The sequence below is a fragment of the Vicia villosa genome, linkage group LG4, assembly GCF_029867415.1.
Source record: "Vicia villosa cultivar HV-30 ecotype Madison, WI linkage group LG4, Vvil1.0, whole genome shotgun sequence".
In the NCBI taxonomy this organism is placed as follows: domain Eukaryota; kingdom Viridiplantae; phylum Streptophyta; class Magnoliopsida; order Fabales; family Fabaceae; genus Vicia; species Vicia villosa.
Window position 1 is genome coordinate 168,011,311 of NC_081183.1, and position 17,576 is coordinate 168,028,886.

Here is a 17,576-nt window from a genome sequence, read left to right on the forward strand (position 1 = left end):
AACTAAGCTTTCCTCTTGGTCACCCCACAAAGTTGCTTCATGACTAATCTTTGAACACACAATAAGGACAAATCAAGTCTCTGAGTCTGGTGAGAGTACCAAGTCTGAATAAGAGATCCTCGGTCTTGAATACCTGTTATGCATGGAATGTATGGGATGCATGATATGCGTGCAATGCCATGTTTATTCGATTTCCAAGGAATCCTCGTGTTTTAATTTTTGACAAGCAAGAGATGGAAAAGCTCGACACGAGGCTTAAAGATATGATTCCTTTGAAATGGGAGGAACATGTATGCTAGTTATTTTTTGTACATCATTTTTTGGAAAGGTAAATATGCAATGATGCAAAGTGGTGGGAACCACAACACTGGATATATCTGGATGCCAAGAGATTACACGACACAAGTTCAAAGGTTCGGCATAGTTTCGGACCACCACACAAACTACAAGTCACCAACGGAACAAGTTACCATTGGAACCAGAACATGTAATCACCAACACACTGGAATAGAACATAGATTACCACTCGAACAAGAACCATAGTACCCCACGAACAGGAACCAATAGTACACTCGAATAAGATCAACGGTAACCCACGAACAAGAACCAAAGTCACCATCAATGTACCTGTTAAGCAATGATTGATTCCCGCCCCACTCACGGGTAAATCTAGGCCAAGGTAGGTCAAAAAGCCAACAGAGGATCGAATGTAGGCGCTATCATACGATATTGCCTCATTCCACCAAGCTCTGCCCGTGGATACGTGATCAGATCAATCAGGCATACGCCTTCTGTCCGTCACGGCCACTCTATTCCTAGTTCCTATGGTATCACTCATAGCCTGGGTATTGGGCCTTTTACCTCTTGGAACACCCACCCACAGATAGAAATCCAGACAGTCCAGAATATGATGCAGAAAAGTAAAAGCGCACATAGAATGCAATGCAAACAGGTAAATATGCAAAGCAGTAAAAACACCCAAAGATAAACACACAAGCGCTAGGATCGACTCGCTAGGTCCGGACCAGCAACAGGTCAAGACGTCCCCAGCAGAGTCGCCAGCTGTCGCTACCGCGAAAATTAACAGAGTCGCCACTAACATATTTATCCTAAAAAGGAAGGGAATGCCAGCAAATCACAAAACAAAACAACGGTCTCACGACCAGAGAAGAGGGTAAGGGAGTCGGTTACGCGAGGGGAAGGTATCAGCACCCCTCACGCCCATCGTACTCGATGGTATCCACGCATGTGTCTAAATCTATGGGTGTGTAACAAATCTACGCTAATCTGGACTAAAATGAATGCAGAATGTAGGGAAAAGAAAGGATTGTGCTCGCACGGGCCCTACCCCGCTGCCTACGTATCTGTTTTGCAGAATCAGAGCTACCGTAGCTCGGCTAACTAATTTCTGTTTGTTTTATGTTTTTTAGGTGAACAGGTTACATTCACACTCCGCTGCTCGACCTTTGGAGACTTATGCTTGGGAATGGAGCGGAAATAACAAGCTCTTAAGAAAAGAAAATCAAAGAGTGTGGTTTGTGTTTTAAAGAATGCATGAGGAAAACCTAAGCTAAAAGGGAAAGCTTGCTACCTAATGTTATCATACAAAGGGTACAAGTCTAAACTAAACTAATCAACCTACGAGGAAAAAGGGGAAGCACACAATAATATCACACAAACGAGCATCCGCTCGTAAAGCAAACAAACCAACGGTACTGACCGAGTGGTAGAAAAGCGGTCCCGCCATAGCCAAGGGGAGCAGCTCAACCCAAGTCAACCAAGCATTAGACCTCGTGAAAATGATCGGGCCATAGACAAGAGGGCGGACCCCTCTCACCAACCAAGCCGTCACGGATCGTAAAGGAAAACGGTGCGTGCGTACACCGAGCATCAACGTCGAGCGACGCGAGCTATAGAAAAAGCGGGGGTCCGGCTACATGAACCCTTTTCCTGACATACTCGATAACAAGATCTTTTGCATGTTCGGAAGCGAGCAATGCGAGGCGTGCGCATACCAAACAGACTCGATGAGACTAGGCGGGGGTTGATTACGAACCCTTGACCGCATGCCTTTCATGAGGACTTAACGGAGTGCCATATAGGACTTATTACACCGTGACTCCCTGCCGCAAAGCACAAATATAAACACACCAACAAAAACAGAGCCTCTTTCGAGGGCTTGGCCAGATGCATGTCTAGGTCCTACTTCTCATGTTAAAGGATGATGCGAGAAAGCGATAAAGTGCGAGAGAAATAAAATGAAAAGGAATCAATACCAAACGGATGATGATCCGTAAGCTAAAGCGAGGAGAGTGAGTAAACTAGGATCCCGCGAGCGAGCTAGCAAAACAAAGGCAAATAGTCAGCACACCGATTAGCCATGAAAGCACGCAAAGGTCGACATGCGCGTCGAGCATAATCACAATACACCTGCAAGAGGAACAAGCAAACCAAACAAGCAGATATAAAGTAATAGAGACGTGTCTCCAGGATGAGAACACGAGGCAAGCGAATGAAATCGTGTCCCGCAAGTAAAGCGGAACACTCATAGAATAAGCATCGATCGGTGACTATCCAAAAGCCTCGCACACTAGCACACAAGTTAGAGATAACAAAAATCCGCAATAGGAATAGCGTTATTGAATTATAAGCTGAATCGGAAATGGATAACAGAATAGAAAGTGAAAACATAACAAAAGCAAACAAGAAGAAACATGGGATAGTATTCAAAAGCAAATCAAATATGTACACCAAAACTACGGAAGCAAAAGCAAGTATTTACATGCACAACGGTACACTGAAACAACAAAACCGGGTAAAAACAGTGAAAACTAAACTCGTCAGAATTAATACAAAATTTTATTGCAAGGTTAAAACGTGCTAAAGAAATCAAATATGCAATCAGAATTTACAAAATCGGCCCGGAAGCGCGACTTTCAAGACGGGGCAGAAGCAAAAACGGTAAAAAAAATCGGTCAAAACCGAAAATAAACTGCACAAACAGCTCCGAAAATATTATTACGTATGAAAAACATTATTCACATGCTCAAAAACTCTTCCTAAATCAAAAGATACGGCCAATTTGATAGAGCCGACATACCGCGCGTGTAAGTGTCAAAACCAAACAAAACATAATGAACAAGTAAGACAGAAAACTTCCAGCCATCAAATGTCATTTATTAGTACAAGGAAACAACAATTTGTCACTTAGAAACACACAACAAACATTAACACAAAGTTTATGACAAAATCTCTTTTTTAAAGAACCAAATTTCATGAATTAGAGGAAGTGAAAGGTGATATGTAGTATCAATTGATTGTTGCACTAAAGAATGTAAAAACCAGTCCCATAAGGCTATTTAAAACACTCATAAACACAAGAGAAAACATCAAGGCATGGCAAGGGATGGCATATATTTGCAAGTGGAAACTTAGTGCATAGAAACAAGTTTCAAGTGATAAAGACAAACACAAATGCAATCAAAATCAACTCAATTTTTATGAAGCATTTTTGTATGTGGTGAAATCCAAGTATCAAGGCAACCATTGAATTATCATGAAAAACAAGTATCAACCAAAACAATTTTTATCACATTTCTAACAATTATAAAAACAAACAAGTTATGAACACAAACTCAACCAACACCACACTTGTTCAACATAGTCAATAACAACAAGTTCCAGCAATTAACATCACATATTATCAACTATTATCCATTAACCAAACTCATTCCAATGCTCAAAAATCCAAGTAATCATGAACCAAAACATTTTCAGCATTTAATCCAATTACTCACACTATTTTCCAATTCATTTTCATGCTAAAACAACACCAATTAGTAGCCAAATTTTCCAGCACTTAAACACTTATGTTAACATGTTCTATGCACATTTAAAGCACCAAAGCAACATCAAAACATCATTGAAATTCCAGCAACAATTTATCATCAAAATAGCATCAAAATATCATCAAAACACCACCAAAACCATGTCGAGATTTCAGCATTCATATACTTGTATCACCATGGTTTCTATGCATTCTAAGTGTAAAAAACAACATCAAAACACCACAAAAAAAAACAGCACTATAGTATTTACGTAACCACAATTTCTCAAAGAATTAGTAATCGACTACAACCTAAATTAACTCTACACATCAAAGCCTATCCAAAATTAACATAATCACAAGTTTATTGTTAATAATATACTCTATGTTAATTCTAAGGGGATTTTGTTCAAACACGTAATGTGCAAAGAAAGTATACTAAATTGCCACGTAGAAATTACATGAGTTCTATCCAATTTCAAGAGTTAGAAACTAAATCTATGCAATCAACCACAACAACTCTCTATAAGTCCTGACATTTATCACAATTAAGACTAGATTCTTCAATTGAATACTCAAAACTATGAAAGTAGCGGTGTTACCTCAAGAATTCAACGGATGATTGATATGAAGTGCGAGGAGAAATGATCCGATGATGAAGATGCTTAGTGGTGGTGGCTGGCCGCGGATTGAAGTGAGAGAGAGGAATTGAGTTGAGTTTTTTTGAACTTTGTTCTTGAATTCTTGATGAATGTGTGATGAAGATTGAAGAATTTGAGCAATTTGGTAGTTTTGATCTTTAAGAGTTGAGAGAGAATTAAGAGAAGAGTTTTTTTGATATTTTTGGTGAATTCAAGTTATGAGAATTCCCCCTTCATTTGTGAAGAGCAAAATGTTTATATATTGTCAACGCGAAACGTCCAAATTGCCCTCGGTGCGTCTTATTTTGGCTCGTGTTTAAGGAAACTCGGTTCGGCTCTAAATTTCGGAACTAAACCGATGCCATTATGAAGATGACCAAATTTGTGACCCGTCGCCGCGATAATCGCCTCAATCCGATAAGCGATGAAGAAAACACGCCCGTTTGAATGACGAGAAACGTCAATTCATCTGGTGCGACTGCGCAGAATTTTGTGAGTACCGCTCAAAAAACTCGATAAAACTCTATCTTCGGCTCAAAATCTGAACAAGCATGTGTGACGAAGAAACGAAGCTACCGAAATTTCTGAGAAAATGCCGCCGGAATGGACTTCATACGATAAAAATCGAAGAAGTTATGAATTTTCAAACTAGGTGCGACATACTCGAAAACACGCTTTTCACTGAAAAATCAAGGCGTTCTTCAAAATGCTGGGAATTTTCGGTGCATAATTGGTCTTCGGTCCGAACATATAAAATCTTGGTAATGATGTCGCGGAGCTCCAGTTAAATTTTCAAGCGAATCCGACAAGCGGATTGTGAGATATGAATTTTTTATTGTCCGAAAATCCTACATTCAGCACCATTTTTCACTGCGAAACCTCAAGTAATTTGCAAATTTGACAACCTTCTTCAAAGAATTGGCTTCCGAGCCGAACACGAAAGTTGTAGATATCGTCGAAACAGTCAGGACAGCGCGGGAACTTAGTTCATATCACCTTCCAAATATGACTTGCGAATTTTTTCTCGTATTTCCACTGTTTAAACCATTTTTCACGCCTTTCTTCTTGAACCCATGAAAACTCTTTATTATTTTTCTTCAATTTTTGAATGACGAAATAAACATCATTATTAACTTATAGCTCAAATAAAGAGGGCAAATTTTGGGGTGCAACAGCTGGCTGATACTTATGAGATTTGCAGCCAGTCCTTGTACCAGCAAGACATTATTCAGATTAGGAACACCCGGACATCCTGACTTGCCAACCCCTTTGACTTCCATTATTTCTCCATCACCAAGAGTCACATAACTGGTTCTATCAAGTTTGATGTCTACTAATAAGTTCTTTCTTCCATTCATATGATTTGAGCAACCACTGTCAAGGCACCAGTCTTCCTTGGCAGGCATTCTTAGAGAAGTGTGTGCTACTAGAGCAATATTCTTAGCCACCCACTGTTGCTTCCTGTCAGGAGTATCATGTTTAGGTTTGGTTTGATGTGTTTGGTTGGGATATCCAACTAGTCTGGAACAGAATGCCTTTACGTGTCCAAATCTTCCACAGTAGTGACACCTCCATCTTTGGAATTTCTTCTTTGTTTGGCTCCTTCTTTTGTTTCCTTGATGTTGTGACATTGGTGTTGACATCTGGTTTGTCAATGCATCGGCTACAATATTTGCCTTTTCGGGATGGTAATTCAAACCAAAATCATAATCCTTTAAGAATTCCAACCATCTTCTTTGCCTCATATTCAACTCTTTTTGATCAAACAAATACTTCAAACTCTTGTGATCACTATACACATTATATCTCGATCCAAACAAATAATGCCTCCAAAGTTTCAAAACAAACACAACGACGGCCAACTCTAAATCATGCGTCGGATAATTCCTCTCATGAACTTTAAGTTGTCTAGAAGCATAAGCTACTGCTTGTCTTTTTTACATCAACACACCTCCCAACCCCATTAACGAAGCATCACAATACACAACAAACGGTTCTAAAGGATCCAGAAAAATTAAAATAGGAGCCATAGTTAACCTTCTCTTAAGCTCTTGAAAATTAGCTTCACATTACGAAGTCCAAATAAAAGCTTGGCCCTTCCTAGTCAATTAAGTTAATGGCAAAGATAACTTAGAAAATCCCTCAATAAACTTCCTGTAATAACCAGCCAAACCAATAAAACTTCTAATCTCAGAAAAAGACTTAGGAGCTTCCCATTGAGATACAGCCTCAATCTTCGAAGGATCAACAGAAATACCTCCACTCGAAATCGCATGACCAAGGAAACTCACTTCCTTCAACCAAAACTCACTTAAAAAGCTTAGCAAACAACCTCTTCTCTTTCAACACTGATAATACAATCCTCAAATGCTCAGCATGATCCTCTTCGATCTTGGAATAAACCAAAATATCATCGATAAACACAACCACACACTTATCAAGAAAATCATGAAAAATTCTATTCATATACTCCATGAATACACCAGGTGCATTAGTCACACCAAAAGGCATAACCAAATACTCATGGTGTCCATACCTTGCTCTAAAAGCAGTTTTCTGAATATCTTCCGCCTTCACACGAATCTGATGATACCCAGACCTCAAATCAATCTTACTGAATACACGAGCACCCACTAATTGATCCATCAAATCATCAATCCTCGGAAGTGGATACTTGTTCTTAATCGTCACCTTGTTCAGTTTTCTATAATCAACACAAAGCCTCATGGATCCCTCCTTTTTCTTAACCAACAAAACAGGCGCACCCCACGGGGACACACTCGAACGAATACACTTCTTTTCAAGTAAATCCTCAAGTTGACTCTTCAACTCTTTCAACTCAGAAGTTGACATCAGAAATGGAGCCATCGATACAGGACTAGTTCCAAGAACTAAATCAATAAAAAACTCAACTTCACGTTCCGGCGGTAAATCACTTACATCTTCAGGAAATACCTCCGCAAAATCACGAACTATTGGCAATTATTCAATTGTTCTCTTCTCGTGAACATCCAAAGTTGCCAACAGCATAAACAATGTCGCACCATCTTGCGCCGATTCATCCACTTGCTTAGCAGACAAAAACATGTCCTCCTTAATGCCAGTTTTAAGAAAAATAACCGTCTTATAAAAAAAAATTGATATACAAACAATTAAACTCCAACCAGTTCATACCCAAAATCACATCAGGTTGCTTTAATAGAAGACAAACTAAATCAATTCTGACATCTCTACCAAAGATACTCAACGAATAATACAAAAACACAAAAGAAGTAGTCATGTAACCATAGCAGGTGTATCAATAACCATACTTCTAAACATATCAGACAACACAAGATTCAATCTCAAAGCACAATCCAAATAAATGAAAGAATGCGTTGCACCGATCAACAATAGAAATCAAAGGTGTACCATTAATAAAGCATGTAGCTCGGATTAGCCTATCATCAGCAGTGGTCTCAAAACCAGACAATGCAAACACCTTTCCTTTTGCTTGCTCCTTCTTTGATTTGTCACACTTGGTACTAATATGCCCTTGCTCATCACAATTGTAGCAACTAGCAAGTCACACCCGAACCACTCCTACAATCCACAGCTTTGTGACCCAGCTTGTCACACTTAAAACACTTAATAGATTTCTTGTTGCATTCATTAGCACGATGTCCTTCGACACCACACTTGAAACACTTAACCAGAGCACTAGATCCTCCCCAACTTGGCTTTCCTCCATAACTAGATTTCTTCTTCTTCTTATCATCATACGGTTTTCCACGATATTGTCCTTTTCCTTTCCCATAACTCGAAAACTTATAGTGAGAAGCACTCTCTCTACTATCCTCATCATAAATCCGACTCTTGTTAACCAACTCCGCTGTTAATGCTTTTATTGGCTGATTGGCATCTATGTTTGGTTAAAACATAATAGCAGTAAAAGATAATACTAATGTGAATCTTGCAAGTTTATAAAGAACAAAACAGGTATAAGCAAGATGTTAGATGGAATGTCATGACATCAACTCATGACATCGCGCCTGCAGAACTGGAAGAAAGATTCAGTTTGTATTTAACAGATACAGAATATTCTATATGAATATTATGTAATCCCATGTGGCGCATATTTAAAGGTCAAAAGAATAATTGAAGAATCAGATCAGAAGATTGAAGATTCAGGAAGAATCATATCAGAAGATTGGATTTAGCGGTTTCTAATTTAGGAAACTCAGGATTAAAAGACCTTATTTGTAGCAGAATATTTTCTGCATATTTGTAACAGCAAAAGTGTTGCGATTTGTAAGCCCAAGTCCAATTGGGATCAGGTTATAAATAGGACACTTTGTAACCTAGTTTAGCGAGCTATCCGGCATTTAGAAAGATGTAACCATTAGGTTTAGCCATGTAGGTGAACCTCCCAGTTTGTGGGAAGGTCACTGATTTGTCCTTCTCGAAACCAGTAGGTTAGAGAAGTGATTGTCCTCACTCGAAACCTGTAGGTAAGAGTTGAGTATTGTAAGCTTCATTGAAGCTGTGAATCAGATCAAGTATGTGTTCATTGTTAATTGTGTAAATAACTGTTGCAGGGCTGTAACAGTTAGGTATCACCAGGGAGTGAGCAGAGGTTTTCTTATCTTGGATGGAGTTCTGAGATAGAGATTTCATTGGGTAGTGACTAGGTAAACTAGAGGTGGTTTATTTGTAAACCAGAGGTTGTTTATATAAAATAGTACTACTGATAGTGGAATCTTCTTCCTGGCTTGGTAGCCCCCAGAGTAGGTTAGTTAGAACCGAACTGGGTTAACAATTAACTGTGTTATTTATCTTCTGCATTGTTTGTTCAGTTATGAATGTTATGACTTTGTCTATAACATCAGGTTCAGAAGTGTTAGCTGATCCTGTACAGAACCATGTAAAAATTATAATCTGGTTATGTATGTTGAACATGTGTTATCCCAGGTCTCATTGACTCTTTCCTAAGAGTAATTAAATAATGAGGGATCCTTGTATTTTGATGATGCTACATTAATAATAGATCATATATCTTGACGTCAGGATTGACATCCGAGTCTGTCATACCAGAATTTTCAATTGGTATCAGAGCAGACATCCTGTCTGTTTATGGATGAGATTCATAAGGGATAAATTCTGGTTGTGGTAAAAGCTGAAGAGTGTTTGAACAAAGAATATTCATATTGTATGGTCCCTTGAAGTGGAGGATGGACCTATATGATTAGACCAACCTGGCCTAAGAGTTATGATGCTGGAACGAAGAGTGCCCAAGGACTTCATGCGGGAGTGAAGAACTTAAATTTAAATACAAATTCAACTGGTATCTATGAATAGAGAAGAAGCTCATCAAAACCTTCATGCGGGAGTGAAGATATTGATAAGGTAATATCTGTTGTTTGTGAGTTCATCAAGTCAGGATTTTGGTTTGGTCTAATCAGTTGCTTGGTGCAGAAGCAAGCATTGTGCAAGGTTGAGTAACAATTAATCTGTAGTTGTCATGCTTACTACTAACACTTAAAGTACGCATTGTGTGAATTCTGTTGATATATGACTATTTTTCCGCTGCATAGTCTCTAAGAAACCCTAGGGTTATGAAGGTTCAACAGAATGTATGGCAGGTATTGACAGCTAGAATTAAAGTGTCAAAGATACTTGAGTAATCTCTCAAGTCCACTCATAATGGCATGGTTTACTAGAGCTGATGAATGTCACCTGATCAATGATATTCATAATTATCTACAAGTGTGTACATTGAAATCTTAAAGGTTGAAGTGTTCCTAGAAGGAGGAACAGATGTCCTATCTGATTTTGGGACATTAAGAACTGGTTTGCAGCTACCAGCTGAAGAACAGATGTTTTGGTGCTGAACTAATGTAGTGTGAGAACATTGGTTTGGAACCTACTCCTGGTCTGGAAGAGGGGACATCTGGCTAAGTTAATCAGGACACGATTAACATGTGCTCAGTTCCACTAAGAAAAACGCATAAAGGTATTCCTTTCTAATCCTTTATGTTGTACTTTTGAAGAGCCTATATCTGTAAGTTTCCTCTGATCAACAAAACCAGATAAGTATTCATAACCATAGAGCAGTTGTTGGAGCTGAATATTGTGTCTCTATCACAGTGAAATATGGTTAAGAATGTGTACTGCCCTAGTTGTTATCCAAAAAGGGTAGTATGTTTTAAATCAAGGAAGTCAGATGGATCTGACTAATTCAGTGTTATGTTATGACTAAGTCTGTTCCAGAAACCTAGCTGAGGGAATCTCCTCTATAGGTACAGACCATGGCATCCTTCATCTCAAAATCAGAATTAAAGTTTGAAGAAAAGTTTATTGAGATGCTGGCTATTTTATCCCTTGATGTGTCTGGATATTGCTGACTATTGGATTATTCTGTTACTAACCTGAGTATTGTCAATTTGACACTAAAGATGTTAACCAAGAACCATGAAGGATGATGTCACATCTGATGTTACAACATCTCAAGGTCTTATGTTATTTTATGTATTTGCCAAGAACATAAAGTATAAATGTGAAGAGGTAATCAGTCAGAATGACCTAGTGTGAGTAGCAAATTCTAACTGAAAAGCTGGTAAGTACTTTGACGGGAGGCTTAGTACTTGTTAGGTTTAGAACCTGGATGCTGAGAAGAAGTTCTTACAACCATGAGTTCTCAATTATCTTCACACATCAAAGAAGAAGGCAAGAGTCTCTGATGTGGGATACTGATTCTGTTAAATATCTTGATGGGAGCTGGATATTTACAAAGTCTGTTTAAAACAACTCAGACATGTATATTGAAGATCAATTTATGGTTATACAATCATAGTTTCTTCTATTCCAAGTTACAGAATGTGGCAATCTGGATCTTGTGTAACAAGCAAACTGAGGTTTCTAAACTTGGAATCTGTGGCAAATTCCAAATGAAGGGAACTTCAAGGACGAACATCAAAGATGTCCTAAAGTTGTATATCTCAGGGGGAGTAAAAGAGTATGAAGATCAGTAAAGACAATGTTTTTCTACTTCTTTTCATTTGAAAAGTCTTTCAAAGACTAATCTTGAAGAAAGAAGAACAAAGTCACACAAAATCCTCAGAACATAACTCAAGTCATGTGTATTCTCAAAGACCGGCAAAGAATATTCTTTGCATTATCATCTAATTACATGAATTGATGGGGTGTATCACTTGTTCTGATCTAAGTGCATGATCCAACATATGCACGAGTCCACCTGGTGCAGTTTGTTCTCAAATAACATTTCTTGATTAATACTTTGGGTGAAGTCCAGGTATGTTGTTTAAATTGCTCAGGATTATAGAGTCTTTTCATTTTGTTTGAGTCTTATTTGAGTCCCTCATGTTCTTCTTTCGAATATGAGAAGTGTCTAGAGTCTAGGTTATGATTGTCTATTTGAGTCAATCATAGGGTTTAAGGGTAGTGTTCAGGCATTGTTAAGTCTGAGGTCATTCTTTACAACTGTTTGGTAAAGAATAAAGAGTCTTGTTTCGAGTCGTGAACACAAATCGTTTCTTGTGTTCCAAGTCCTCTATAGAGAAGAGTTATCTCTATGGATATTCGAGAGTTTGTTTGAGTTCAGATGAACTTGTGCCTTAGGTATCAACATCACAAAGCACATATTCCCTAGTAGAAGGACTGGGAATATATAGAAGTTTGAAAAAGCAACATTATTGTCTAGAGTGGCAGTTTGGACATAATGTGGATTAGAATGGGCAGGTTTTGATCTGGATGTAAGTAATGTGTTCTGGACATACACAATTACTTTCATGATGAAGACTTCACTTAGTGAATATGACTATGAAGACAAAAGTTCAATGATCGGGTCAACATAGCTAAGGATAAAGGAGAATCTCTTCTGTTCAAGGAGTATGTTAATCAGTGTGTGAGATTGAAAAACACCTTATCAAGAAGGGTTTCAAAGTATCTTAAGCAGACCATGATCTGATTCAAACATGGTAGGGTTATGCTCAACAAAACTCCAGGAGTGGCAGTTCTGTTTGTTGAGATTCTGGCAACCTCTCTGTGAATGATTTTAGTATCAAGGGGTCATCTATTGATCGTTTCTGAAGGAGATAAGTTCTTAGGCAAGGGTCTGTTGAAAACAAAAGGGGGTGAAACTTGTGGAGAATACTGGTAGTACAAATGTCAGACACAATGTTATGACATTCTACTTCTGGTGTAAGTATTTATCGTGAGGAACAAATTTGCTATAATGAGTGTGTTCAGCAAGATTGTTGAACAGAGGGTGCAGCTCTTGAAGATATGAAGATGTGTCTTATATTTTCCATTCATCATTTCAAGCTTATTCTGTCTGTGGGAGCTCAAACTATCTCAGATAGGGGGAGTAACTTCTTGTGTCAAGAGAAATTTCTTGGTTAAAAATACTTTTACATCATGAATAAAATGTGATACTTTTGTCAGTTATTTGAATGGTTCAAGTCAACCATGTGCAACTGGTAACCACTATTACTTCTCTACACTAATGAGGTAGTTGTGTGCTAACAATCTCAAGGTGTTCAAAAACATCAGAAGTCTATGTCTATGACTAGTGAGTAAGTAGGGAGTCTGTTAATTGGTCTAAATGATGCTCTGTCTTAATCTTTTACGGAATCTTGGGCTATGTGCCTGAAGGAAAGAAAAGTGATAATGTCTGACATAATGTCATGACATATTTAAAGACATTGAATCTTCACAGTCAAACAAGGAAATCTGAATTGAAGTTTATCTACATGTCAGCGGTCGGTGTAAAGTTCATTCAATGACTATGCATGCACTGGTAATTCAAGATAACTACTATCAAAAAAACAGTCAAAAACTGCTTTGGAAAGAGTAAAAGCTTTTGGAACTGTTTCCTAATTAACCGTTTGACCATTGAACAAGACCAAAGATCTTCGTTAATTCCTACGATCTTCATTTGCTATATAATAGCATCTCCGTGAATTGCAGAAATCAAACTCTCTCAAAATGCCGTTTGTGTGCGTTCTTGTGAGTCGAGTCTGGGTCTGGTATTGTGACAGGTTGTTGTACCAAAACCATCTCAAAAAAAGAAAAACATGGGTTGGGGATGTTGATGGTCTCTACCATGGCTTTTTCTGCAATAACAACAAATATGTTCCACTATATACAACCTTCAGTATAAGAATCATTTTCGTTGTGATTTATGATCTGAGTTATGAACACAATTGTGATTTGTGTTCTGAGTTACTAGGACTGGTGGATAGTTTCCACTCAAGTCCTCTCTTGAGGTCTATACTAGGATTTGGTTTCTGGTACAAGACTAAGGAAGGGGTCTCTTATGCCACCATTGGTCCTCCAAGACGCAGGGCTTCTCCCATCATCTTCCTCGTGTACCTCAGTGTTGCATGAAGATGTTCCACTGCATATTATGACATCAGTTCTTTCTTTGTCATATTGTGTCTAAAAAGGGGGAGAAGAATACCATCTTCTGATTTTGCTACTGTAAAAAGTTGTGTAGCAGACTGACGATGTTATGATGTGGTTCAAGTCCTGAAGAACAGAAGGTAAACCCAATTCTGAGAATGTAAAATTTTGTTCTTCCTTGGTGTCTTGAAGTGTTTATGTTTTTACTGCATGTTTATGTTTTAGCCAAAATATGCCAAAGGGGGAGATTGTTAGTGCTTTTATTGGCTGACTGGCATCTATATTTGGTTAAAACATAATAGCAGTAAAACATAATACTAATGTGAATCTTGAAAGTTTATAAAGAAGAAAGCAGGTACAAACAAGATGTTAGATGGAATGTCATGACATCAACTCATGACATCGCGCCTGCAGAACTAGAAGAAAGATTCAGTTTGTATTTAACAGATACAGAATATTCTATGTGAATATTATGTAATCCCATGTGGCACATATTTAAAGGTCAAAAGAATAATTGAAAAATCAGATCAGAAGATTGAAGATTCAGGAAGAATCATATCAGAAGATTGGATTCAGCAGTTTCTAGTTTAGGAAACTCAGGATTAAAAGACCTTATTTGTAGCAGAATATTTTCTGCATATTTGTAACCTAGTTTAGAGAGCTAGCCAACATTTAGAAAGATGTAACCATTAGGGTTAGCCGTGTAGGTGAACCTCCCGGTTTGTGGGAAGGTCACTGATTTGTCCTTCTCGAAACCAATAGGTTAGAGAAGTGATTGTCCTCACTCGAAACCTGTAGGTAAGAGTTGAGTATTGTAAGCTTCATTGAAGCTGTGAAGCAGATCAAGTATGTGTTCATTGTTAATTGTGTAAATAGCTATTGCAGGGTTGTAACAGTTAGGTATCACCAGGGAGTGAGCATAGGTTTTCTTACCTTGGATGGAGTTCTGAGATAGAGATTGCATTGGGTAGTGACTAGGTAAACCATAGGTGGTTTATCTGTAAACCAGAGGTTGTTTATATAAAATAGTACTACTGATAGTGGAATCTTCTTCCTGGCTTGGTAGCCCCCAGAGTAGGTTAGTTAGAAACAAACTGGGTTAACAATTAACTGTGTTATTTATCTTCTGCATTGTTTGTTCAGTTATGAATGTTATGACTTTGTCTATAACATCAGGTTCAGAAGTGTTAGCTGATCCTGTACAGAACCATGTAAAAATTATAATCTGGTTATGTATGTTGAACATGTGTGATCCCAGGTCTCATTGACTCTTCCCTAAGAGTAATTAAATAATAAGGGATCCTTGTATTCTGCTGATGCTACATTAATAACAGATCAGATGTCTTGACATCAGGGTTGACATCCGAGTCTGTCATACCAAAATTTTCATCCGCAAAACGAGTAATCTATTGGTAACCAATAGCTTTCTTGATGTCATGCCTCAGACCATTCACAAACTTCAAACACTTAGACCTCTCAGCATTCATAGTATTGTAATGAGGACAATACTTGATCAACTTTTGGAATTTCACAACATACTCCGCTACGGTACCATTACCTTGCTTCAGCTCAAGAAATTCCACCTCTTTCTTTCCACGGACATATTTTGGAAAATAGTTTTTCAAAAATGCATCACGGAAAAGATCCCAAGTAATTTGAATACCCTCTTCTTCAAACCTCTGAGCAGTGTTACCCCACCAATCCTCAACTTCCTTCTCGAGCATAAGGGTACCAAACTGCACCCTCTGCGCATCAATACAATTCATCACTTGAAATATCTTCTCAATTGCCTTCAACTATGCTTGTGCCTTATCAGGTTCTTGTTCTCCCTCAGAGATAGAAGGATTGTTCCTCTGGAACTTCCCCTAAGCACGAAACTCATCATCATCACCATTCTGATTACCAGCATTCACTTGAAGAATTTGACCAAGAGATCCAGCCAACGTCCTCAATGCATCAGCAATGGCATAATCGTTCCTTCCCGCAAGGCCGCAACCATCGTCCTAAGACAACCAAAAACCAAAACAGACAAAATAGTATTGATCGTGTCAGATACACAAATCTAATACAATGAGAATAAAGGACATTGATAACCTTGACCACTAATGTAACACCCCTTTTCTAACCCCAAATATTACATATATAATAACAGAGTAATAAGCATATAAAAAAAGGGTGTCACATATCGTTTCTAAAACAATTGAAAACCAAAACAAAACCTTCAAGCATGCACATGATCATGTTTATAATACATTTGAAATCTTCATGTTTCGATAATATGCAAACGCAACGGAATCATAATTACAATTAAACCATTTTCAATGAATATATCTCATACTATATTTATCTACCAATTCAAAGTAACATAATCAAACTATGTTATATGAGATTCAATAACTAGGCAACATAGCCTTCAACAAACATATCCAAATTATCATGTTGAAATACCAGAAAGACAACAATATCCAAATAGCAAAACATGAGTTCAAATAAACCCCCAAGTGTTACATGACCAGAGCATTTGACTCTCTACCTAATCAAAAGATAATCTGAAAGATCCTTGGCTAAATCCTCAGACAAGCTCACTACTCATTGAAACCTGCACGATGTCACAATGAACATCATTCAAATAGAAGGGTGAGAATTCACATCATAATAAATACATAATATATGTACAATGAACATAGCATAGAACAACATTATCATTCTTCACACTTCATAATTTGAATAAGTTACACAATTATCGCACAAAACATAATTTCCAAAATTATGAACCTTTAGTTCACCGCTTCCGAACCACAAAGGAACAAACTCATGCCTATGTTTCCACACAAGGATCAAAGCCACCCGCTTTTGTTTCCACACAAGGATCAAAGCCACCATGAATGCATGTACAATTATCATCAAACATATGCAATTATCCATACAATCTTAACATACCGCATACCACAATAATTCACACATTAAATTATCACACATAATGACACACATCATGTATATCATATCACATAGCATGCCAACAAATGCTATACACAATTCACCAAATCAAAATACACATAACAATAATTATATTTCATTCGCACAACAACATCTTAATTAATCCATCAAGTGTTAGCCATTCCAATCCTATTATATAGATAATCACATTAGCTTCCTAATGCTTCGAATGACATATAAAACGGAGTTACGGATCAAAAGTTATGAAGTTTAGAAGTTAGCCAAAACATGACACTTTCGTCCGACGGAAGAATTGTCTCGCCCGGCGTTCAAGGCAGAAACTTGACCACCATCTCGCCAGCTGGTCTCGTCCGGCAAAGACTCAGAAGCAATCACTCGCCCGGCGGAGCAACAGGCTCGACCGGCGAATGACACCTGAAACAGAAAAACTGTGCGTTTCAGCACATCCCAACACCAACCCAACTTCGATTTTTACTAACCAAAACTCATTCTAACAGCAATTTATCACATGTTATGGGTTCCTATTCATGTTTATAACTATGGGTCATCCATATAACACATTAAACATGACAAAATCATAAAATTCCATTGATTCAACACAAATCCTAACATTGTGAAATCTATGAAATTGAGATATACATACTTATTATATTACTACACATTGCATATTCATAAAAAAGATGATTCACATTGCATATTCATAAAAAAGATGATGTGGAATCTTTCAAGGAACCCATATGCGCAAAAAA

At 37.8% G+C, this 17,576-nt stretch overlaps 1 protein-coding gene across 1 annotated transcript; it reads right to left on the reverse strand.

The window, feature by feature from the left end:
• Window positions 1-8,024: 8,024 nt before the first annotated feature.
• LOC131598274 (uncharacterized) lies at window positions 8,025-15,635 on the reverse strand. The gene is made up of 2 exons (XM_058870890.1): window positions 15,287-15,635; window positions 8,025-8,368 (listed from the first exon to the last, which is right to left on the reverse strand). The coding sequence occupies exons 1-2, from the start codon at window positions 15,633-15,635 to the stop codon at window positions 8,025-8,027; spliced, it is 693 nt and encodes a 230-aa protein (XP_058726873.1).
• Window positions 15,636-17,576: the final 1,941 nt, after the last annotated feature.